At 40.3% G+C, this 25,008-nt stretch overlaps 1 protein-coding gene across 35 annotated transcripts in view; it reads left to right on the top strand.

Annotated features, from left to right (window-relative positions):
- The window catches only part of PUM1 (pumilio RNA binding family member 1), a 131,304-nt gene that overhangs the window by 15,869 nt on the left and 90,427 nt on the right, over nucleotides 1-25,008 (top strand). For 33 of the 35 annotated variants that reach the window (XM_036349988.1, XM_036350011.1, XM_036350015.1 and 30 more), the window contains one exon: nucleotides 14,800-14,868. In XM_036349988.1, coding sequence (XP_036205881.1) covers nucleotides 14,800-14,868 — 69 coding nt within the window. Of the gene's footprint in view, nucleotides 1-13,270; nucleotides 14,648-14,799; nucleotides 14,869-25,008 lie in introns of those variants that run through there. The other 2 variants (XM_036350021.1, XM_036350007.1) reach the window with 2 other exon arrangements.

Here is a 25,008-nt window from a genome sequence, read left to right as displayed (position 1 = left end):
GAACTGCAGAACAACTGGTTGCTATGACGTGCGCTGACCAAAAGGGGGCACGCACAGGACATGGCGGGCATCATCCGCAGCAGGATGGTGGAGCAGGTGAGTGGGGGCACCAGACCAAGGCAAGGCTCTGGTGGCTGTTATCAGGGCGAGCCTCTGGTGGTTACTGAAAATTTTTGCTCTTGTGCGCTGTGGTCCTGCCCGCCGCTCGCACCTGCTGCTGGCGCCGCTGCCTGTACCCGCTGCCTGGTGCTGGTCCCCATCACTCAGAGAGCTGGCAGCTGCTGCCATTGCCTGGCACTGGTCCCGGTTGCTTGGCGGGTGCGAGCAGCAGCTGCCAGCCCTGATCGCCCCTGAGGGCTTCTCCACCTCCCCCTGCTCCTGAGGGGTGATAAGGGCAGCAGACAGGAGGCTGGGGGCCTTGGCGGGAGGGGTTGAGCAGGGGCATGGAGGATGGGCCGAGACCCACCCCTGTGCCCATCGCAGCTCAAGGTGCACCAATTTGTGCACTGGGCTTCTAGCATATTATAGTTTAGGGATACCAGTAAGAGGTGAGTTTGTATGTCTAATTATAGGAGCCCAGTACTTGATTCATAATAGGTGCTCAGTGAATGGCATGATGCTTTCCAAAATGGAACTCATTAGTTCTTTCATTCCCTATATTCTATTTCTGCGAATGACATCTCCATTACAGGCAACCTAGGAATTTTAGATTCCTACTTCCTGCCTTGAAAAGTTCCAAGGATATATTTATATTGCCTTATTTGATAGGCTCATATTTCTTGCTGTGACATTTATAGTAGTCTTCTGACTGGTTTTCTGTATCCCCACTCCCCTACTTTTTCTTTCTTCTGGCTATTTTTATGCTGCTGCCAATTTGATATTTTTGAGGACAAATCTGCTTATGTTTCACCCTTGCCTAAATTTTATATTTTGATTTTCAGTTGCTTTTATTTTTTTAAAATATATTTTTATTGATTCCAGACAGGAATGGAGAGGGAGAGAGAGATAGAAACATCAATGATGAGAGAGAATCATTGATTGGCTGCCTCCTGCACGCCCCACACTGGGGATCAAGCCCGCAACCCGGGTATGTGCCCTTGGCCAGAATCAAACTGGGACCCTTCAGTCCATAGGCCGGCACTGAATCCACTGAGCTAAACCAGCTAGGGCAGTGGTCGGCAAACTCATTAGTTAACAGAGCCAAATATCAATAGTACTTCTTCAAAATAGATTCGCCCATGTCGAAAACCGACTTCTGCTCATGGGCCACGAAGTTTCAATCGCACTGTATGTGCGCCCGCACGTGGTATTTTGTGGAAGAGCCACACTCAAGGGCCAAAAAACCGCATGTGGCTTGCGAGCCGCAGTTTGCCGACCATGGGGCTAGGGCTTCATTTGCTTTTAGATAATTTCCAAGCTCCTCAGCATAGCATAATGTAGGCCCTTTTGTGTTTTGAACCAGTTTCCCTCTCCAGTCTTTACTGGTACTCCACTTCAGCTGTACTGAAGTATTTGTAACTTTCGGAACACACATGTTATTTTTATAATTTGTGCAATTCCTCAACATAGTAGTTGTGCTCTTTTTATTTATGTAGTTTCTCTGCTTGGAATTCCTTTCCCCTCCTTTTCCCCCTAGCCACTCCCTCATCTTTCAAACTTCAACTAAAGTATCTCCATCTTTGGTAAACCTTCCCCTTTAACTTCCTCCTTTCGTAAAGGTTGGTACCTCTTCTGGTGCCACCATCATGTTTGGTACACATCTAATTGAAGCGAATCATTCAGCTGTGTGTGTGGAGTTGAATACTGACTTTTTCCTTCACCAATTACTGCTAGGAAGCTGTTTGCAGTAAAGAGATTCTTGGGCTTAAGTCCAGACTTACTGAATCAAAATCTCCAGTGATGAGATGCAGTTCATGTATTTTTTAAAAAGCACTCCCTGGTGATCCTCCTGTGCACCTTGGTTAAGATTCACCTCTTGAAGAATCTTTCAGCCTTGTGTCTTCAGCACCTGGCAAATAGCATGTATCTCATAAATGATGAATGCATACGTTATGTCATCAGGGCATATTGAAGAGACTTATTGAGTGTAGTGCTTTATTTTGAAGACTATTAACATGTCACTTAGAATTGATGTGTATAAGATAGAACAGAATGTAGGGTCTTGAATACTGAGAGGCTTTTAGGCCTGAAGGTAAGGAGGAGTCTGTCAGCATTTTTGAAGGGCTACATTAAAAAAAAAATTTTTTTTTAATCCTCACCCAAGGACATTTTTCCATTGATTTTTAGAGAGTGGAAGAGAGAGGGAAAGAGAGAGAAATATAGATGTGAGAGAAACACATTGATTGGTTGCTTCCTGCTCATGCCCTGCCCAGGGCCCGGACCCAGGAGGAGCCTGCAACCGAGGTACATACCCTTGACTGGAATTGTACCTGGGACCTTTTGGTCTGCAGGCTGATGCTCTATCCACTGAACCAAACTGGCTAGTGCTAAATTTTGAAAGTAATTGCTATCAGCTCTTATTATGGGCTAGAGCAGCCGTGGGCAAACTACGGCCCACGGGCCGGATCCGGCCCATTTGAAATGAATAAAACTAAAAAAAAAAAAAAGACCGTACCCTTTTATGTAATGATGTTTACTTTAAATTTGTATTAGTTCACACAAACACTCCATCCATGCTTTTGTTCCGGCCCTCCGGCCCAGTTTAAGAACCCATTGTGGCCCTCGAGTCAGAAAGTTTGCCCACCCCTGGGCTAGAGGCCCAGTGCACAAAATTTGTGCACTGGTAGGGTCCCTAGTGGCTGCTGGCTGGCAGCCGGGTACTCCCTCCCTTCCCCTGGCTGGCCCTGCCCCCTTGTCGAACTCCCAGATAACTTCCGGTTGATGAGACAATTTGCATACTACCCTTTTATTATATAGGATTTTATGTTCTTTTTGGTTTGCCTTTTTTTTTTTTTTTTTTAAAGTCATATTAGAGGTAGCCATACAAGGGGCTGTAGGAACAAGATTTACTTTCCTGAATTTGTAAAACATTGAAACTTTGTTTCTGTTCCCAGTCACATCACATATTGGGAAACAGTGCCATATCCATTTTAACTTTTTAAGGTTCATTCCTGTTCTCAGAAGTGATTTTTTTTTTATTTTTTATTTTATTGATTTTTTACAGAGAGGAAGGGAGAGAGATAGAGAGTTAGAAACATCGATGAGAGAGAAACATCGATCAGCTGCCTCCTGCACATCTCCTACTGGGGATATGCCCGCAACCCAGGTACATGCCCTTGACCAGAATCGAACCTGGGACCTTCCAGTCCACAGGCCGACGCTCTATCCACTGAGCCAAACCGGTTTCGGCAGAAGTGATTTTTAAAAAGTTGAATTTATTGGAGTGACATCTCTAATAATAAAAGCATAATATGCTAATTAGACCGGGCATCCTTCCTTCTGGACAAAGTCTCAGCAAGTGGGGGGCGCAGCAGAGGTCCCTGGCTGCGGCAGTGGTGGATGGGGCCTGGGGCCAAGGCTCTTGCACGAATTTCGTGCATCGGGCCTCTAGTTGGTTAATAAAATTAGATAGGTTTTAGGTGTACAGTTCTGTAATACATCATCTGTATATTGTATTGTGTGTTTACCACGCCAAGTCCAATCTTCCGTAACCATTTATTCCCCCTGTTACCCTTCTTCTACCTCCTACCCAGAAGTGATTTTTATCATCTAGGACAGTGGTCGGCAAACTGCCGCTCGGCAAACCGCGGCTTGCGAGCTACACGCGGCTCTTTGGCCCCTTTGAGTGTGGCTCTTCCACAAAACACCGGCTCTTTCACAAAATACTGACTTCTGCGCATGGGCCACGAAGTTTCAATCGCACTGTACGTGCATGCCCGCACGTGATATTTTGTGGAAGAGCCACACTCAAGGGGCCAAAGAGCTGTGTGTGTCTCGTGAGCTGCGGTTTGCTGACCAGGGATCTAGGATAGTTCAAGAAGATAACGTCCTTATGAAGATAGAATGACGGTTGTATTTTATTTGTATAATGTCAATCATTAACTGCTCTTCAGACTATTGGCTTATTTTTCTCATTAGAAGCTTTTTTAAGAGATGCAATTTGGGTTTAAAGTTTCTATTGGGACATAATGTATAGACAGTGTATCTATTAAAATGCAAAATGTGTACTGTATTATAGTTGTGGATTTTGTTATAAAGTGAAATTTTAAAAACAACTTTATTGAGATATAATTCACATGCTATACAATTCACCCATTTAAAGTGTATCTGGAATCTAACTGGCAACCAACTGAGCCACACTGACCAGGCGCTTAAATGGATTCTTGTATTCTGCTAGTAAGATTGTATTAATGCAGTGGTTCTCAACCTTCCTAATGCCGCGACCCTTTAATACAGTTCCTCATGTTGTGGTGACCCCCAACCATAAAATTATTTTCGTTGCTACTTCATAACTGTAATTTTGCTACTGTTATGAATCGTAATGTAAATATCTGATATGCAGGATGTATTTTCATTGTTACAAATTGAACATAATTAAAGCATAGTGATTAATCACAAAAACAATGTAATTATGTATGTGTTTTCCGATGGTCTTAGGCGACCCCTGTGAAAGAGTCATTTGACCCCCAAAGGGGTCGTGACCCACAGGTTGAGAACCGCTGTATTGTATCTGCCATCCTGATGCCAATGATGGCAGATACATTGATTTCATTTCATTTTTTTGAAAACAGCCTGATACTTCTAGATTTAAGAACTGTTGGGTGTAGGAAAATAACACACAAAAACAAAACAAAAATCACAAAAGAACTTTTGGGTGAACATTTTTTATTTTTTATTTTATTTTTGCCTTTTCTATATGTCATCTTTTGAGACTGGTATTTCAGAATGAAACTTTTTTATTGCTAATGAATATGCTTTGATGTCTTCTCCATGTGCAAATAACCATTATTTAAATATAAATATGATCTTCTGTATAGTTGTATAGGAGTCTCTTTCATGTTTTTGGAATTAGTTCCTTTGCAAGCCAGAAATATGCCATTCAGGCCCAGCCAGCGTGTTTGAGCGTTCATCTATGAACCAGGAAGTCACGGTGTGATTCCCAGTCGGGAACATGCCTGGGTTGAGGGCTTGATCCCCAGGAGGGAGGGTGCAGGAGGTACCTGATCAGTGAATCTCTCTCATTGATATTTCTATCTCTCTCTCCCTCTCCCTTCCTCTCTGAAATAAATTAAAAAAAAACCAAACCATTCAGCTAGATGGCTATAGGTAGTAGTTTCTAGATAAGCAGAGATAAGATTTATCATTATCTTAAGTTTTAAACTTTTTAAAAAATATATATTTTATTGATTTTTTACAGAGAGGGATAGAGAGTTAGAAACATCTATGAGAGAGAAACATCGATCAGCTGTCTCCTGCACACTCCCCACTGGGGATGTGCCTGCAATCAAGGTACATGCCCCTGACCGGAATCGAACCTGGGACCCTTGAGTCTGCAGGCCGATGCTCTATCCACTGAGCCAAACCGGTTAGGGCTGTATAAAGTTTTAATACATTATATTAGAGGTCGTGGTGGTACTGTTTTACCCACAGCATCTACAGGAATTGCTGCAAATTTACTTCTCAGTGGAAGCATCTTTCATTCCCAATATAAATTACCGATTCTATTAAATGAAACTTCAATTTCTAGATTCAATATAAAGAGTGAAATTGCTAAAACTATTAAAAAGGTCCAACTTCTCATTATTGATAAATGCACCATGGCATCCAGTCATGCTATAAATGCCACAGACAGATTACTAAGAGAAATTATGAGTCTGAATGTTGTATTTGGTGGGAAAGTTCTCCTTCTTGGAGGGGATTTTCGACAACGTCTCAGTATTGTACCGCATGCTATATGATCGGCCATAGTACAAACGAGTTTAAAGTACTGCAGTGTTTGGGGATGTTTCAGAAAGTTGTCTCTTACAACAAATATGAGATCAGAGGATTCTGTTTATAGTGGATGGTTAGGAAAACTTAGAGATGACAAACTTGATAGCAGTTTTCATTTAGGAATGGATATTATTGAAATCCCCTGTGAAATGATTTGTAATGGACCTATTATTGAAGCTACCTTTGGAAATACTATATCTATAGATAATATTAAAAATATATCTAAACATGTAATTCTTTGTCCAAAAAATGAGCATGTTCAAAAATTAAATGAAGAAATTTTGGATATACTTGATGGAGATTTGCATACATATTTGAGTGATGATTCCATTGATTCCACAGATGATGCTGAAAAGGAAAATTTTCCCATTGAATTTCTTAATAGTATTACTCCTTCGGAAATGCCATGTCATAAATTAAAATTGAAAGTGGGTGCAATCATCATGCTGTTGAGAAATCTCAATAGTAAATGGGATCTTCGTAATGGTATCAAAAGATTACGACCTAACATTATCGAAGCTGAAGTATTAACAGGATCTGCAGAGGGAGAGGTTGTTCTGATTCCAAGAATTAATTTGTCCCCATCTGACACTGGCCTCCCATTTAAATTGATTCGATGACGGTTTCCCGTGATGCCAGCATTTGTGATGACTATTAATAAATCACAAGGACAAACTCTAGACAGAATAGGCATATTCCTACCTGAACCTGTTTTTGCACATGGTCGGTTAGTTATATGTTGCTTTCTCTTGAGTTTGAAGAGCATGTGACGTTACAGTTAAAGTTCTAAATACTTCATCACAAGGGAAATTAGTTAAGCACTCTGAAAGTGTTTTCACTCTTAATGTGGTGTACAGGGAGATATTAGAATAAGTTTAATCACTTTATCAGCCATTTGCATCACTGTTGTTTTTATATAATGTTTTTGTTGTTTTCATATCATGTTTTTGTTGTCTTTATATCATGCCTCTATTATATCCTTTGGTTACTGTTTATTAATAAATTTATATATTATTTTCATATACATTTTACTAATTTCCTTTCATCTCTCACACCTCTATTATAGAGAAAGGGCAAATAGGAATATTAAAATATCTCCGCTAATTAATTCCGTTTTAATATGCACGAATTTCATGCACCAGGTACTAGCCCAGGGGTGGGCAAACTTTTTGACTCGAGGGCCACAATGGGTTCTTAAACTGGACCGGAGGGCCGGAACAAAACATGGGTGGAGTGTTTGTGTGAACTAATATAAATTCAAAGTAAACATCATTACATAAAAGGGTATGGTAGTTTGCCCACGGCTGTACTAGCCCTATATAATAAAGAGGCAATATGCAAATTGACTGTCACTCCCTCACAGAAAGATGGCTTCCCCCCATGTGGTCACAAGATGGCCGCTACAAGATGGCTGGCAGAGGAGGGCAGTTGTGGGCGACCAGGCCTGCAGGGGAGGGCAGTTAGGGGGGACCAGGCCAGCAGGGGAGGGAAGTTGGGGGCAACCGGGCTGGCAGGGGATGGCAGTTGGGGTATATCGGGCCAGCGTGGGAGTAGTTAGGCGTCAGTCAAGCTGGCAGGATAGTGGTTAGGGGGTGATCAGGCTGGCAGGCAGAAGCGGTTAGGGGCAATCAGGCAGGCAGGCAGGCAGGCGAGCGTTTGGGAGACAGCAGTCCCGGATTGTGCCTAAACCGGCAGTCCAACATCCCCCGAGGGGTCCCAGATTGGAGAGGGTGCAGGCTGAGTTGAGGGACACCCTGTCCCCCACCTCCTAGTGCACAAATTTTGTGCACCGGGTCTCTAATAAATTATGATTCATAACGTTTTTGTGTCATTAACTTCTTTTTTTTTTTTTTTTTTAATTAAATCTTTATTGTTCAGATTATTACATTTGTTCCTCTTTTTTTCCCCCCCATAACTCCCCTCCTCCCAGTTCCCGCCCCACCCTCCGCCCTCACTCCCCACCCACTGTCCTCATCCATAGGTGCACGATTTTTGTCCAGTCTCTTCCCGCATCTCCCACACCCCTTTCCCCCCCAGGAATAGTCAGTCCATTCCCTTTCTATGTCCCTGATTCTATTATAATCAACAGTTCATTCTGTTCATCAGATTATTTATTCACTTGATTCTTAGATTCACTTGTTGATAGATGCATATTTGTTGTTCATAATTTGTATCTTTACCTTTTTCTTCCTCTTCCCCTTCTTAAAGGATACCTTTCAGCATTTCATATAATCCTGGTTTGGTGGTGATGAACTCCTTTAGCTTTTCCTTATCTGTGAAGCTCTTTATCTGACCTTCAATTCTGAATGATAGCTTTGCTGGATAAAGTAATCTTGGTTGTAGGTTCTTGGTATTCATCACTTTGAATATTTCTTGCCACTCCCTTCTGGCCTGCAAAGTTTCTGTTGAGAAATCAGCTGACAGTCGTATGGGTATTCCCTTGTAGGTAACTGAGTTTCTTTCTCTTGCTGTTTTTAAGATTCTCTCTTTATCTTTTGCTCTTGGCATTTTAATTATGATGTGTCTTGGTGTGGTCCTCTTTGGATTCCTTTTGTTTGGGGTTCTCCGCGCTTCTTGGACCTGTAAGTCCATTTCTTTCACCAGGTGGGGGAAGTTTTCTGTCATTATTTCTTCAAATAGGTTTTCAATATCTTGCTCTCTCTCATCTTCTGGCACCCCTATAATTCTGATGTTGGTACGCTTGAAGCTGTCCCAGAGGCTCCTTACACTATCCTCGCATTTTTGGATTCTTTTTTCATTTTGCTTTTCCGGTTGGGTGTTTTTTGCTTCCTCGCATTTCAAATCATTGACTTGATTCTTGCGCTCCTCTGGTCTGCTGTCGGGAGTCTGTATAATATTCGTTATTTCAGTCCGTGTATGCTTAATTTCTAGTTGGTTCCCCAATATAAGATCGAGGGTCTTATTAGTTTTCTTGTAGATCTCATTAAGTTTATCGACGGCTTCTAAACAGTTCTTGAGAGACCTTAAAAGTGTGGTTCTGAACTCTATATCTTCCATTGACAATTTTGTCCTGTTTCTTTGTCTCCGCATTTTGTTATGCTTCCTTGGTGCACCCCCTAGTGGTCTTTGTTCACAGTCTTATAGTTAAATCTTGATTGTTGTAGCTAATTCCAGGGAGGGTTTGACCTCCAGGCCAAGTGGCTATGAGAATCAGCTGTGTCAGCAGTGAGAGAACTTCTGTCCTCTAGGGAGGTGCTAATCTAGCCTTTGCCTGAGGCTATCCGGCAAATGCCTGTGTGCAGGGCTTGGGCGGGGCGGGTCGCACAGGATCAACAGGGTGGGCCGGAGAGAGCAGTTATGGCGGCTCTCAGTCCTGTCCCCAGGGTCTCTGCCTCTCTGAGTCCCAGCACCCGCTGCAAAGCTCAGAGAGAAAGCTGCACTCGCTCTGACCGAAGCCAGACAGTCCCGCTTCTCCCGTTTGAGTCTGGGTCCCTAAAGACTCGCCCGGATCTGGAGCTCAGATTCTGCGACTCCCTCCCGATTGAAAACGCCAACCGCGCCCTCCGCCGCCAGCCCGCTCGCGCACTCCGCACCTCAGAATTTGACTTCAGCACTGCGCCTCCTCTGAGTGTCCGTATGCGTTTCTCTTTCCTCCTAGTTGTAGGACTTCCACTCAGGCAGCGTTCCTGTGGTTCTGGGTGATGTCCCTTCCGTTTTTTGGTTTCACTTTTGAAGTAGTTGTTCAAAGCAGCAAACTCCAGCGTTAACCTATGCCGCCATCTTGGTTCTTGTCATTAACTTCTTACATTAGGATTCCTTTGTGCCTAAGTTTAAGTTTAAATATTTTTCTTTGATAGCAATGTTGGCTGGCAAAAAGAGAGACAAAATCTAAATAGAGAGGTAGGAGAATCAGGAGACATAGTGGTATGTACTACTAAGTCAAGGAATGAAGGAATTTTAGATGGTGACTTTACTGAGATTCTTTTTCACAAAATGAGAACTGAAAGAACATGCTATGATTTTTTTTTTTTTTTTTAAGTTTTGGAATGGATGAGAATGGAGAATGGAAGTTTCTCCGGATTATTTAGCTGGAAATTGAGAAGAGAGAAAAATGAAAGTACTTTTGAAATGCTAAGTTTTAGAAAATAAGTTAGGCCCAGCTGGTGTGACGCTCAGTGGGTGAGCACTGACCCAGGAACCAGGGTTCGATTCCCGATCAGGGCATATGCCCAGGTTGTAGGCTCAGTCACCAGTAGGAGGTGTGCAGGAGGCAGCCAATTGATGTTTCTCTCTCATTGATGTTTCTATCTTTCTCTCCTCCTCCTTTCTTCTCTCTAAAAATCAATAAAGACATATTAAAAAAAAAAGTAAGTTAGCTGTTCACATGATCTAGGTACGTACTTCTAATGTACTGATTATGGAAATACCTGAATAGAACCTCCTGCTGCCCTTGCGCCCCCGCCCTCCTTTTCCCCAAGAAATGAGCAAAGCATGCCCTGTACTGACTGAAGGTAGGGAAAGAAGGGATGAATCTGTGGAGGAGGCATTTTAGTCTCTTAAAGAGAATGATCTGTGAGTGGGTCCAGTTGAATAAGTGCCTACTAAGTTGGACATTTTACCTCACTTAATCATTATAACAAACTTGTAAAATAGCCTATTATCTCAGTTTTATATATGAGGAAACAATGAAGTGTGTAACATTCATTGGTGATTCTGATAAGTGTATATGGAACATTGGGTATGGTAAGTAGGGTTTCTCAAGGGTGATGGATAGGGTAGGCACTTTAGAATATGATTTTTAAAATAAAGATTTGTGATGTTTTTGCTTAATTTTTAAAATTTTTTTTGGCTTTAGGATCTTTTTATTATTTTTTAAAATATGTTTGTATTAATTTCAGAGAGGAAGGGAGAGATGAAAATATCAATGATAAGAGAGAATCATTGATTGGCTGCCTCCTGCACACCCCCTACTTGGGGTTGAGCCCACAACCCAGGCATGTACCTTTGACCGGAATCGAACCTGGGACCCTTCAGTCTGGAGGCCGACACTCTATCCACTGAGCCAAACTGGCTAAGGCTGGTTTTTTATTTTCCATATGTGATGTATAGTTCTGAGTATATCTGTTTTGATTTTATAACTTTCTGAATGGTTAAGCACACACTTAATTTGCTAAATTATGGTTCTAGTTAGGATGGGATTCCTGTTAGAAGAAGGCAAATGTTGAGGCTTACAAAAGAAAGCTCTGGGATCTGGAAATGGAAGGGAAACTCAGAAGCATAGGTCATGTATCACTGGGTGGAATGAAGAGAGGAATATAGAGGTAGGTCAGGCACTGCAGTGGCCTCTTGCTTTGACTCTTTAATAAAGGGCGTGGGAGATGCCTTTATGGGGAGGGGTAGCAGTAGAGAAAGTCCTGGATGGACATGAGAAAGTTACATTACTGGCAAGTAGCCCAAAGAGAAAAATAGGAAATAATTTTGTGAAATCGAAGGAGATAGATAAGGTCAGTTAGTAGAGTCTTAGAAACATTTAGCAAAAGTGAAGGAATTTTAGTAATACTGGAAATTAACATTGGCCACTCAAATTGAATTCTAGAGGAAGAAGAGTTTTAGTACAAGAACTTGAAAAGATTATTCTGTCTTCCTGAGAGCATTTACTCTGATAATAGTAATTTACAGCCAGCCTTTCTCCTTTATGATAGAAAAGGCTTTTTGTTACCTGCTTATAATATTATTTACATTTCCCTGTCTTCATTCTTTGATTTAATTCCTGAGCATCTGATTTCTGATCATTAGTTATGTTTTCTAGGAAGAATTTTGGCTGCAGAGTCTGCCTGGTGTTGATGACCATACCAAGTGTAGCTCCCGTTTTAAACAATAAGTTCCTTACTAATTTAAAAACAGTTTTGTGAGAATGATTTGGTCTTTCTGGTGTAGACAACTATGGAAAAATGGTTTAAAATGGAGGTTCTGGACTAGCAAAGAAAAATTCACAAAGTGAGGCTTTCTCAACAGTTCTCTACAGGAGGTAGGAAGGCAGTACTCAGAGGTAGGTGAGGCGGATGGAAACACCACGGAAGAGGGAGGATGGGAGGTGAAGAGAGAGCTAAAGTGAGTGAGAGAGGAGACCTGAGAGGGTGAGCTAGTGAGCAAATAAGTAGTGAGAGAGAATGAGTGGGAAGATAGAATAGAAAGGAGTGGAAATTGCTGCAAGGGGAGGGTGGGCATATTTTGAAGTTAGGGGGAGGAGACAGTGGAAAGCAAAGACAAGAAAGACCATGAAAGCATACTTACCAAAACCAACAGCAGAAACAGAAGGCAGTTTTATCTAGGGATGGAAACTTCCATCAAGGCAGCTTGGTGATGTAGAAAGGACCTTGCTCTTTAAATTGGAAGACCTGGATTTATATCCTAGCAATGCCATTTAAGTCCTCTTCCCTACTTAACAATGGTTGGGTAAGTAATTTCTCTGATGCTCTGTTTTTTAATATCTTTTAAAATATATATATATGTTTATTGATTTCAGAGAGGAAGGGAGAGGGAGAGAGAGATAGAAACATCAATGATGAGAGAGAATCATTGATTGGCTGATTCCTGCATGCCCCAAACTGGGGATCCAAGCCAGCAACCTGGGCATGTGCCCTGACGGGATTGAACTGTGACCTCCTGGTTCATAGGTTGATGCTCAATCACTGAGCCATGTCACCTGGGCTATTTCTTAGTCTCTTAAATGGGAATAATCTGTGAGAATGTTGTGATGATTACATAAATATGCATATTGTATGTTATGTCTTTGCCTAGTCCTACATTTTCCTTGGGAAATAATAGAATTTTCAGTGTTCTTGGTTAAAACTATTTGTAGATTTTTGGATTTTTAAGAAATGTCTAGCTCTAATTAAATGTCTGATCAGATTCCTCAGAAAGAGCTAGATACAGAGCTTTGTGCATTTGATTTACATGCTTTGTAAATGTTAACTTTGACCTTAAAACTCAAAATGATTTCATTTAACATGTAGAGTTTCCAGCTAACATCCTGTCCTCATCCTCCCCTATTTTTTTTAATTTTTTTAAAAAAATATATTTTATTGTTTTTTTAGGGAGAGGAAGGGAGAGGGATAGAGAGTTAGAAACATCGATGAGAGAGAAACATTGATCAGCTGCCTCCTGCACACCTCCATACTGGGGATGTGCCCGCAACCAAGTTACATGCCCTTGACCGGAATCGAACCTGGGACCCTTGAGTCCGCAGGCTGACGCTCTAGCCACTGAACCAAAGCGGTTGTGGCTCCCCTATTTTTTTTTTTTTACTGCATATTGCTTAGAGCTTATTCAGTGTGCTTACTTAAATACTTTACAGTGTGGTCATACTTTCTGTTTCAAGGCCTTTTCAAACTGTTTTACTAAAATAACAAGGCTTGTCTCTGTCTTTGTTCTCTTGGCTGAATTTTAGCTTCATTTTTAACATTAAAATTTTTTTTTTATTATTAAATTGATTTTTAGAGAGAGAGGAAGGGAGAAAGAGAGAAACATCAGTGTGAGAGTGAAACATTGATGAGATGCTTCCCATACGCCCCCTATCAGAATCAAGCCCACAACCCAGGCATGTGCCCTGACCAGGAATCGAACCTGCAACCTTTTAGTGCACGGGACAATGCCCAGGCATCTGAAGCACCCTGGCCAGGGCCATTTTGAATTTTATAAATTTATATTTTTAGCAAGCATCTCAAAGCTGTTACATCTTAGTGACACAAGGTGCCATTTCTAGCATAGTATCAGTTCTGAGTTTTGAAAATAATGTGATTTAAAACAATGCAACTGTATTTTTATGTGGTGTCAGTTCAGTTAAATTAAGATTGTTGGGTGATATATAGGCAGCATGTTAATAAATCCTTAAATTGGGTTCCTGAGTTGTATTCTGGTTCCTGTTCTCTGTACTTTTCCCTTTCCCTGCCTGGCCCAAGCTTGATCTTCTTTGCATTTACTGGCTGGGCGAGGATATGTTTTTATTGAGAGAGAGAGAGAGGTAAAGAGACTGAGAGAAAGAAACATCAATTGGTTGCCTCTGGTACATGCCCCAACTGAGGATTGAGCTCTTAACCTAGGATGTGTCCTGATGGGGAATTGAACCCACAACCTTTTGGTGTATGGGATGACACTCCCAACAAACTGAGCCAGGGCTAATTTTGAATGTTTTGAATAATCTGTTTCATGCTTCATCCTTGATCCTACCGTTACCTTGTAGTAATGACAGGAATGAGTTAATGGAAGCCCAGAAAGGTTATGATGTAGGTAGTACATTTACTGATAGGTAAAGTTTGAAGGAATTCTTGTGATATGCTATTTTTTCCCCTCTAAATTTGAGATTCTAGGAGCCTCCCCGAGATCTTTCAGTATGGAGAAATGTTGGGGCACTCTGTTATAGTTGGCACCCTTTTCCCTTTGGTTTATCAAAGAAATACTGGGTTGGATCAAATGAGTTCCCTAATTTATATGCTCCTGTTTGGGGACAAGGGTACAAGTACTTGGTCTTTGATTTAGCAACCAGGTTTAGGTTACATAATCATCCTCATGTGTAATTGCTCTTCAGTATGTTGGTCTTTAATAATTAAATTAAAATGTATGAAAAAAGCTAACATAATTCTTGTGCTGTAATTTGCTTTTTCTTTGTTTGGATTATATGTTTTTCATGTTTTGAAAACAAAAGGGAATGGGAGGGGAGAAAGCAGGGGTCATTGCTGAACCCTGATGGCTAAAGGTAAGTGAGTGTTTAATCTCAATCTCTTGAAAATTGTTAACTGTCTTTATCAATATCTGAAAGTCAACAAAAGCTTTTCAGTTGTGTTTAATGTGTATGTAAAATTCAAGATGCTGACTTGAAACTTTTCCCTCCTCTATTCTGAACAATAGGTACGTTCTATGGATGAACTGAATCATGATTTTCAAGCACTTGCTCTGGAGGGAAGAGCGATGGGAGAGGTGAGTGAATTGGTGTGTCAGAAAAGTGGGCGTGTTTTTAAGGGAAGGTTGGAACTGTCTTTCTTCAGATGTATTAGATTCTAGTCTCCAGAAGTATGTGTTTGCTTTTCCTTGTTGCCATTCTCATGATAGGAATGGAATATTGCAGAATGTTGACAAAACGATCTCATAGGAATGTTAACCGTAGCCTAATGTCCTAAAAACAAGGTAAAACAACCAAAATATGAGCACAAATTATTTAGTATTAACTAGTGAGTTGTAAATTGAGGTGTTAAAATTTTACAAAATAATTTAATTTTATATGCATCCAACATCCTTACCTTTGCTTCATTTTTCATTTGCTAGAAGAAGGGAGATTTAGATTGGTTATTATTCAAAATATGTTGATAACCTATTTTTAGAGTAGTGCCATGTTTGAGGAAGTTGTTTAGAGCTCCATTGTGAAGAGGAAGGTGTTAGGTTTCTGGCAAAATAATTCCAGAAGTAGAGGCCTGAGCCAGTCATTCCTTATGTACATAGAATTCAGAAACAAGAATTTTTGTTTATTGGTAAAGTTTAAAATTTGCAAAAACAAAATTTACTATCATCTGTTATATTGGCAGGGAAGATTGCCATAATTCTAAAAGAAAGGGGAGTATAGATGAAGTACAGTTGATTTCTAGTGATTCTAGTTGTTTACAATAAGAATGTATTGGTGATAAGGTAGAACATACAGTTTGCTTTGCTAAAGATGTTACAGGTTCATAAATTGGGGGCTCTGGCTTGTGATTTTCTTGTTCTAGAGAGTTACCTTAAGTTTTTTCCTTCTGTTTCATTTTTTGTGTATCAGATATTTAAAATATCCCACATCTATTTTAATGTTTTAAATAAATGGATAATAGTTATATTATGAATTCTTTTTTGATACCATTCATTAAATACATTTGTTCTTTGACTTAGCCAGTATTCTGTGTTCCAGGCACTGTGCTAGGTTCTGAGGATTCAAAATGAAGATAATTCCTTTCCTGATTTATAGCAAATATTTGTAGACTGCCCTTATGGATAGATATTAAATAGTTAAACTCTTGGTTTTTTGTGTGTTTTTTTTTTTTCCGGTCCTGAGATTCTTGCTTCCTTTGTTAAAAGGTTTTGTTTCCAATGTTTCTGAATCCTCTTATGATCAGAGTCCAGTGTCCTATCATTTTAGGTTCATGGGTTTTTGGTCTGTTCTTGTTCTTTTCCCCTAGAGCTTTACGAGAGTATTGGTAGGTGTCATTGTGTTTCCTGTGCCTGTCTAATATCATTGAAACAGTGCACATCAACAAATCATATTGGTTATAGGGTAATAGATTTTCTAAATTAACTACTGGAGCAAAGTTTGAGCAGAAAGTTAACAGATGTGTCTGATATTAAGTATAGATTGGAAAACCACATTTATCTTCTCCACTCATGTGATTCTAATCTGGTCCACTCCACCAAAAATCTAATCCCAGGTTTTAAAAATTAATTACACAAAATCAAAATAATATCCTGTTGCTGTTTTGCAAGCAAGACTTTGTAATCTCTAAAGATGAATTCTAATTGAAGAATAGTGAACAGAATTGAATAGAAAGTGAATTTTATTTAAATGACACTTAAAATAAATATTTTTAAAATCTTTCTTTTTTGCCCAAAAATGCTTCTTTTAAAAGATCTCCAAACTTCATTCTCCTTATTTTTCCTAGAAGTGCTATTTTTGGATATATGTATATATATTTCCTCAGATCCGTACATAAACATGCATGCATTATCTCATCAGTAACTCTTATCAGGTTGGTGCTATTATGCAGATAAGGAAAAAGGCCAATAAAAATGAATTAATTTGCCCAGGGTCATGCAGCTATTAAGTGGTGGAGCTGGGATTCTGACATGGCTTCCTCTCCAAAAGCATGTGCCCTTAGAATAACAAAGCCAATACTTGTAAAATGATTGACGGTAAAATCTCATTTTAATAAGCTTTATAAAAATTGATTTTTGGGAGTATTCAAAAAATGCTTAATATACTTCCCTCTGAAAATACAAATACTTACTGAAGTTATTTTTTGGAAGCATAACCAGTGTCTAGGCACAAAGGGGACAAACTAAGTATGGAGTAGTTTCTATACACAAGGAACTTTCTTTAACTAGTTGAGGAAGCAGTGAATACATATGACAACAGAAAAGTGCATGTTTTTTCTTGAGTTTAGAAAGTGATTGGGCTCTGGCTGGTGTGGCTCAGTTGGTTGGAGTGTTGGGTTCATTCCATTTCTAGCCAAGGCACATAGTACTTAGGTTGGGGGTTTGATGCTTGGAAACCGATCTCTCCCTCTCTCCCCTGCCCCCTTTCCTCTCTCTAAAAGTCAGTGAACATGTCCTCAGTGAGGATTAAAAAAAAAAGGGTGGGGGAAGTGATAAGTATTGGCAGGACTAATTTATGATTACATGAATGGAGGGAGAAATAAGACTTGGGAAACATCTAGTTAGGATTTGCATAGGTGCAAGTTGGGAGTGATTAAAGGGAGATTGGCATATAAGAGAAATGAAGATATTGTTTATAATAAAAATTTTAAAAAGCACAGCTTCTAGTTTAACTTTATTAAATTTTCTTCCCTTTAAGCAATAAAACATCTCTCTGGGAGGCGACGGGTATAAATACAGCCGTTACCCATATAAACTCTAAAATTTCAAGTACATTGCATGAAATATACCAAGCTAGGCATGGTATATTTTTGCTGCAGTTATTTTATGTGTGTTTGTATTGGGGGGGTGGGGAGAAAAAGAGAAGAAGGAAGGGGACACTTCATTAGAGTAAATACCTATGTCCAAGAATGTAGGAATCTTTAGAATTCAAAGAGAATTGGCTATATTAAAAATAATTGAAAGTAACATTCAGGCTACTTGGCTCTTGTTATTTTATTTATTTATTTATTTATTTATTTATTTATTTATTTATTTATTTATCCAATTGATCAGCATAGTTGGTTCTCTAGCCAGGATCTCCAGCCGAGTTCTGATCTTGTTATATTTTTTTCATCAAAGCCACTAGTAGACTCTTGGTGTCATTTTGCAAGATTTGGAGCCTATCTTAGAAATCTTGCTAAAGAAGTGGCTTAACACATTGCGTACCGCATAGAAATCTCTAAGACATACACCAGGGACCTCATGTTTTTGGGCAAACTGCACGTTATTTAAATCATCATAATGCACTTTAGGTGTTGTTTTTCAATAATTATAACATTTTTATTTACAAAAACAATTAAACAATTAAAAAATTAAAGTTCCTAGTACTTTTTTAGCGTATGGTACTGCGTAAAACATTTTCCTCTATGAAGAGGGACCAAACAAAATTTACATAAGTATCTAGATTCGCTCCTTTTTCCATGGGTGTGAAAAACAGAACACTCGTGAGCGGTCCTTAACAGATGGCGCATGAAACACGAGAAAACTCGTGAGCGGTACAAAATGTGTTAAAACATCTTCTTCAAACCTTGTTGGTTGTCTGAATTATAGCTCTTAGCTGAAGGTCTCGGTACAAGTGCTTTAATTGCCCCTATTCAAATTCAGTGGTCGCCAACCTTTCAGACCTCACAGACCACTGCTGTTTTAGAAGGTAAACATAAAAAGGAAGATAGGGAAATATTTTAGGCTTAAGGCAACAAATTATTTTCAAATATTTCATCCACTGCTTGCTTAGCCCCTTTCATTCAACATAAAGTCAAAGTTCTGAAAAGTTTAAAGGCACGTATTTGAGCCGCTTCTTTATTTATATACTAGAGGCTCGGTGCACGAAATTTGTGCACGGTGTGTGTGTGTGTGTGTGTGTGTGTGTGTGTGTGTCCCTCAACCCAGCCTGCACTCTCTCCACTCTGGGACCCCTCGAGGGATGTCTGATTGCCCGTTTAGGCCTGATCCCAGTGGGCAGTCGGACATCCCTCTCACAATCCAGGACTGCTGGCTCCCAACTGCTCGCCTGCCTGATTGCCCCTAACCACTCCCTTGCCAGCCTGATGATGCCAAACTGCTCCCCTGCCGGCCTGATTGCCCCTAACTGCCTTCCCCTGCTGGCCCGGTCACCCTTAACTTCCCTCCCTTGACAACCTGGTTGCCCTAACTGCCCTCCCCTACAGGCTTGGTCCCCCCTAACTGCTTTTCCCTGCTGGCCTGGTTCCCCTACAACTGCCTGCCTCTGCAGGCCTGGTCGCTCCCACCTGCCCTCCCCTGCCGGCCCAGTCACCCCTAACTGCTCTCCCCTGCAGGCCTGGTCCCCTCCAACTGCCCTCCCCTGCAGGCCTGGTTGCTCCCAACTTCCTTCTCCTGCAGGCCTGGGTCCCCCCCAACTGCCTTCCCCTGCAGGCCTGATTGCCCCAGCTGCCCTCCCTTACAGGCCTGGTTCCTTCCAGCTGTCCTCCCTTGCTACCTGATTGCCCACAACTGCCCTCCCCTGTTGGCCATCTTGTGGTGGCCATCTTGTGTCCACATGGGGGTGGCCATCTTGTGTGTTGGAGTGATGGTCAATTTGCAGATTGCCGCTTTATTATATAGGATGAAAGGATTAGTTGGTAATTGAGTGTTTTAAGAGATTATCTTTGTAGTACTGAGGAAGGCTCACTAACCTTTGGGTTTTGGAGTTCTGCTTCTACATTGGTTTGGTTTATGATCTTGCATGACCTATTTGCTCCACCTGCAGAAGGGCAGCATTATTTGTAAAGAGGAGAACAGTTCTAATTAGAAAGTACTTTGAGAGCCTTTGACAGAAAAGGCACTTTATTCTGTGTAATTGGTTTTCTAACTTAAAAACTAAGGACTTTTTTTCTTTTTAAGATTACTTAATGTTTTATATGTGGTAAACTTGACAGCTTTCAAGAACGTTAAAATCAGGGGTCCTCAAACTACGACCCGCGGGCCACATGCGGCCCAATGAAAACATTTATCTGGCCCGCCAGGTGTTTTTGCCACCGCTGCCTGTTGCTTAGCAGCCAACTAGGTTTTTTTTAAACTATATAGTCTGGCCCTCCAATGGTCTGAGGGACAGTGAACTGGCCCCCTGTTTAAAAAGTTTGAGGACCCCTGGTTAAGATAGTGGTGATTATTTCTGGGGGAAACAGAATGTATTTAGACGTGTATTTAGATGTTTTAGAAACCTGAAGCATAGAAAAACTTACTTTAGGTGATACACAAATTTGACACCTGAGGAAGGAAATCTGGAAAGCACGCTTGTATATAATGAATACTGAATACTGACACGTTCTGTTCCCTGAAAGTAGAATAAAGTGAGATATCTATAATAATAAAAACATAATATGCTAATTAGACTGGACATCCTTCTGGATGACCTTCCGGACGAAGCCGGGGCTGCGAGGGAAGCCGGTGCCGGCAGCTGGGGGAAGGAAGGCCTACCTACTCTTTCACGAATTTCGTGTATCGGGCCTCTAGTATTTAAAATATAGCTTTAGGTTCTAGTCCAAGGGTGGGCAAACTTTTTGACTCGAGGGCCACAATGGGTTCTTAAACTGGACTGGAGGGCCGGAACAAAAGCATGGATGGAATGTTTGTGTGAACTAATATAAATTCAAAGTAAACATCATTACATAAAAGGGTACGGTCTTTTTTTTTTTTTTTAGTTTTATTCATTTCAAACGGGCTGGATTCGGCCCGCGGGCCATAGTTTGCCCACGGCTGTTCTAGTCAGACATTACATGGGAATTCTATCTATTAGTGTGAGACAGCAGAATGACTTGTAGAGAGAGGAATGTGATAGTGATTTGGAGAGCTGGTAACCCAAAGAATGGCATAACTTGGTGAAATAGAGTTCTCACTGGACTACAACTTTGAAGCCACAGCTCCCAGCCTTGGCTCAGACATTCATCTTCTTTGGACTTTGTTTTTTTTTCCATCTGTAAGACAAAGTGGGAGTAGATGGTGTTCCAGGATCCTTTCAAATCTAAGATTCTTGGATTTTGCCCATAAGTCTGTTTTTAAAAATATACAAGACAGCACACACCTGAAACCTATATGTTCATGTTGACCAATGTCACCCCAATAAGTTTTATAAATAATAAAAAAAATACAAAAAATACAAAATAGTTTATTTTTGGGCTTTCTATTCTGTTTCATTGACCTGTATGCCTATTTTTATGTTAGAACCATGCTGTTTTGATTACTATGGCCTTGTAGTAGATATGAGATAGCATGATACTTCAAAATTTATTCTTTTTTTCTTAAGGTTGCTGAGGTTATTTGGGGTCTTTTATGGTTTCATATATGTTTTTGAAATATTTTTCTAGTTCTGTGAGATATACTATTGTATTTTGATAGGAATTGTGTCAAATCTATAGATTGCTTTTGGTATGGACATTTTAATGATGTTAATTCATTCTTCCTATCCATGAACATAGTATATGCTTCCACTTATTTGTGTTTTCTTTAATTTCTTCAGTATCCGATAATTTTCCGAGTAAAGGTCTTTATGGTTAATTAATATTTGACAAAGGCGGCAAGAACATACAGTGGGGTAGAGACAGTCAAGTTAATAAATGGTGTTGAGAATATTGGACAGATACATGCAAAAAAATTGAAACTAGACCACCTCCTTACCCTATACACAAGAATAAACTCAAAATATATTAAAGACTTAAATGTAGGTCATGAAACCATAAAGATTCTAGAAGAAAACATAGGCAATAAAATCTTTGACATTTCTCATAGCAATATATATATTTTTTGGTAAATTGCCTTGGACAAGGAAAACAAAAGACAAAATAAACAAATGAGACCACATAAAACAAAAGCTTTTGCACAGCAAAGGAAACCAACAAAATGAAAAGACAATCCACTGAATGGGAGAACATATTTGCCAATGATGCATCTGAGAGGGGGTTAATATCTAAAATTTACAAAGAACTTGTATAGCCCTAGCTGTTTGGCTCAGTGAGTAGAGCGTTGGCCTGCAGACTGAAAGGTCCTGGGTTCGATTCCGGTCAGCGGCACATGCCCAGGTTGTGAGCTCGATCCCCAGTAGGGGGCGTGCAGGAGGCAGCTGATCAATGATTCTCTATCATCATTGATGTTTCTATCGCTCTCCCCCTTCCTCACTGAAATCAATAAAAATATATTAAAAAACCCCCAAAAAACTTGTACAACTCAACACAGAGAAAACAGTCCAATTAAAAAATGGTAAATGACTTGAATAGACATGTCCGCAAAGAGGACGTACAGATAGCCAGTAAACGTATGAAAATATGCTCAGTGTTACTAATCATCAGGGAAATGCAAATTAAAACCACAGTGAGATAATATATCATTCCTGTCAGGATATCTATCATTAATAAATCAGTAAACACGTGTTGGTGAGGATGTGGAAAATAGGGAACCCTTGGGCACTTGGTGGGGATGTAGATTGGTGTAGCTATTGTGGAAACCAGTATGGAACTAACTCAGAAAATTAAAAATGGAGCTGACTTATGACTCAGCGATTCCACTTCTGGGGATATATCTGATGAAACCTGAAGCACTAATTTGGAAGACTATATATCACCCCTGGGTTCATTGCAGCATTATTTACAATAGCCAAGATTGGAAGCAGCCCAAGTGCCCATCAGTAGATAAGTGGATAAAAAAGCTGTGGCACATTTACACAACAGAATACTACTCTGCTGTAAAAATGAAGGAAATCTTATGTTTTGTGACAGCATTTATGCTAAATAAAATAAGCTAGTGAGAGAGAGACAAATACCATATGATTTCACTTATATGTGGAATCCAGTGAACAAAATAAATAAAATAGAAATAGACTTATAAATACATAAAACAGCCTGACAGCTCTCTCCCAGGGAGCTGGGTGAAAAAGATGAAGGGACCAAAAAACAAACAAATAAACAAAAAACCCAAATGACACAGGCAACAGTATGGTGATTATCAAAAGGGGATAAATGGTGGCGGAAAGAGACTTGACTTTGGGTGGTGAGCCTACAATGTGCTGTAGAGTTGTACACTTGAAACCTGTACACTTGAAACCACTGTCACCCCAATAAATTCAATGAAGAAAACAAATCAAAAACAGAAATAGTTCTCCTTTTTCTAGGATATTCCATAGGGCATCTAAAAGATGCCTTTTTAGAGTGACTTTGCCCTTGTGGTGTAGAGGTTTCGTAACTTTCATTGTATTCTCTAAGACGCATTTACCAGTCTGCAGCTGCCTAAGACATTGGCTGTCCATTAGGGCTTGTGGCTTGTTAATTCTGAAATCAAGACAAGGGAGAGCCTAATGTGGATACCAAGTCTTAAATTTTTTCCCCATATCTTTCCATCATGGCAAACAGAATGGTTCATAGAATTGGAGGCTTTTGGGTAGCCAAAAGTACTTCCCAGATCTACAGCTCTTCTTCACACTGGCAATTCCTTGCAGAGTATCATAAGAGTAACTAAGGTGACTCCAAAATGGATTGAATTTTGGAAAGGAGAGATATTGTCCGCCAGCAAGATCATACAACCTTTCTTGCAGAAGGGAGGAAAAAGTAATAGTGCCTTGTCATGTATTAATATGAAAATATCTGACCAAGCAGTGTAACAAATCCGTTTCCCCCCAAAATGTAGCTTTTGAGTACAGATAGTAATGCTAAAAGCTGCTTTACTTCCATACTTTGTATTAATACTGTGAGAATGCTCACCTGTCCGAATTCAAATAACAGACTTGGAGACAGAAGTATGGCAAAAATGAGACGTTTAATACATTCTTGAGAGCGAGTGTACAGGCATACCTAGGGCAGCAAACACAGCCTATTTATTCAATCCCTCCTCCAGTTCCTCATTGGCTTTGTACTATGGGGTCACCTGTTTCCTCATATGTCTCCCTTTGGGCCATTTAAAAAAAATTCGTCTGAGGCCTTTTCAAGTTGCCTCCACCTCCCTCCCCCTGTCTAGCTGAGGCAGGCACCTGGTTGGCTGGGTGGCGGGGGAGGGGGGGCACCATGCTGCTGGCACACGTCCACAGTTCTTTGTTCCCATATCCTCTTCCCCCCATACCCTCTTCCCTCCTCCCTACATTCTGTTTGTCCTGGGAAAATTCAGCAACTGTTTCCATCAAAAGCCAACCATGCTGGAGATGGATCACAGAGGCCCATTTCCTGCAATACCATTTAGTTGTTTGGTCATTTTTGACATCGGCCTTTTAAAATGGAATGTTTAGAGAAAACATAGTTAGCCAGGCCAAGTAAACTGGAGGAAGGCAATTTTACTTAATAACTTTTCTGTATTAGATTAATGACTGTGTGTTAGAGGTGAAGTGACCTCTTCACGAGTCTTATTTGGAAAAGTTATAGTTTGGGGATTGGACATTTTAAGGAATTAGATAAGAAGGTGTTTTCTAACCCTGAGAATGTGGGTACAAATGACATTTGAAACCTGTTTCCCAGTTCGGTCCTGTCACTTTGAGACCTGTGTGGAACCCCACTCATTCCAGTACCTGCTTTCTATCCTGCACTGGGCAATCTAGGCAGTCCAGGCAGACTTACAACCATGTATTTTGAGCTGTTCTTGGAATGTTTGTGGCAAAACATGCTCCTTTGAAGCAGAATATAACTGATCCACACACTGCATAATCTGTCTTCATTTAATTTCTCCCCTTTGGTCCTCCTTTGGCTAAATGTTTCCATTCACATAAAGTATACTTTATATGAGTAGAGGTAATCCAACTAAATAACTAAAATAAAACATTAACACTTAAGACACCTTGGTATTGATTTCATTACCTCTGTCAATCTCCCAACAGGTTTTTGTGAGATATCAGTACCATTTTTTTTTTTTACATGTGGAAAATTAGTCCTAAGGTCACGTGATTCTAGCTAAGGTCATAAGTGTCAAGATGTTGGATTGACTAAGTTTTATTTCATTAGGCTCAGAAATAATAGCTGCAATATATTGAGCATATATGATTTTCCAGGCACTGTGCTAATCACTTCATATCCATTACTGTCTTCACCGTGGCCCTTCAGTATTATGATGCCTTGTTATAGACCAGGCCAAAAGTGATTACAGAGGTTAACGTGATCATGAGGTAGCTGTTTGAACGCAGATCTTGATCCAAAACCCGAATTTCTGTTCATTTCTGCATGTCCAAAGTCTACCCATTATTCAAAATTCAGCCTT

The sequence above is a fragment of the Myotis myotis genome, unplaced genomic scaffold, assembly GCF_014108235.1.
Source record: "Myotis myotis isolate mMyoMyo1 unplaced genomic scaffold, mMyoMyo1.p scaffold_m19_p_2, whole genome shotgun sequence".
Taxonomy (NCBI): Eukaryota; Metazoa; Chordata; class Mammalia; order Chiroptera; family Vespertilionidae; genus Myotis; species Myotis myotis.
Note: the sequence above shows the minus strand (reverse complement) of the source record. Positions and strands in the feature narration are given on the sequence as shown.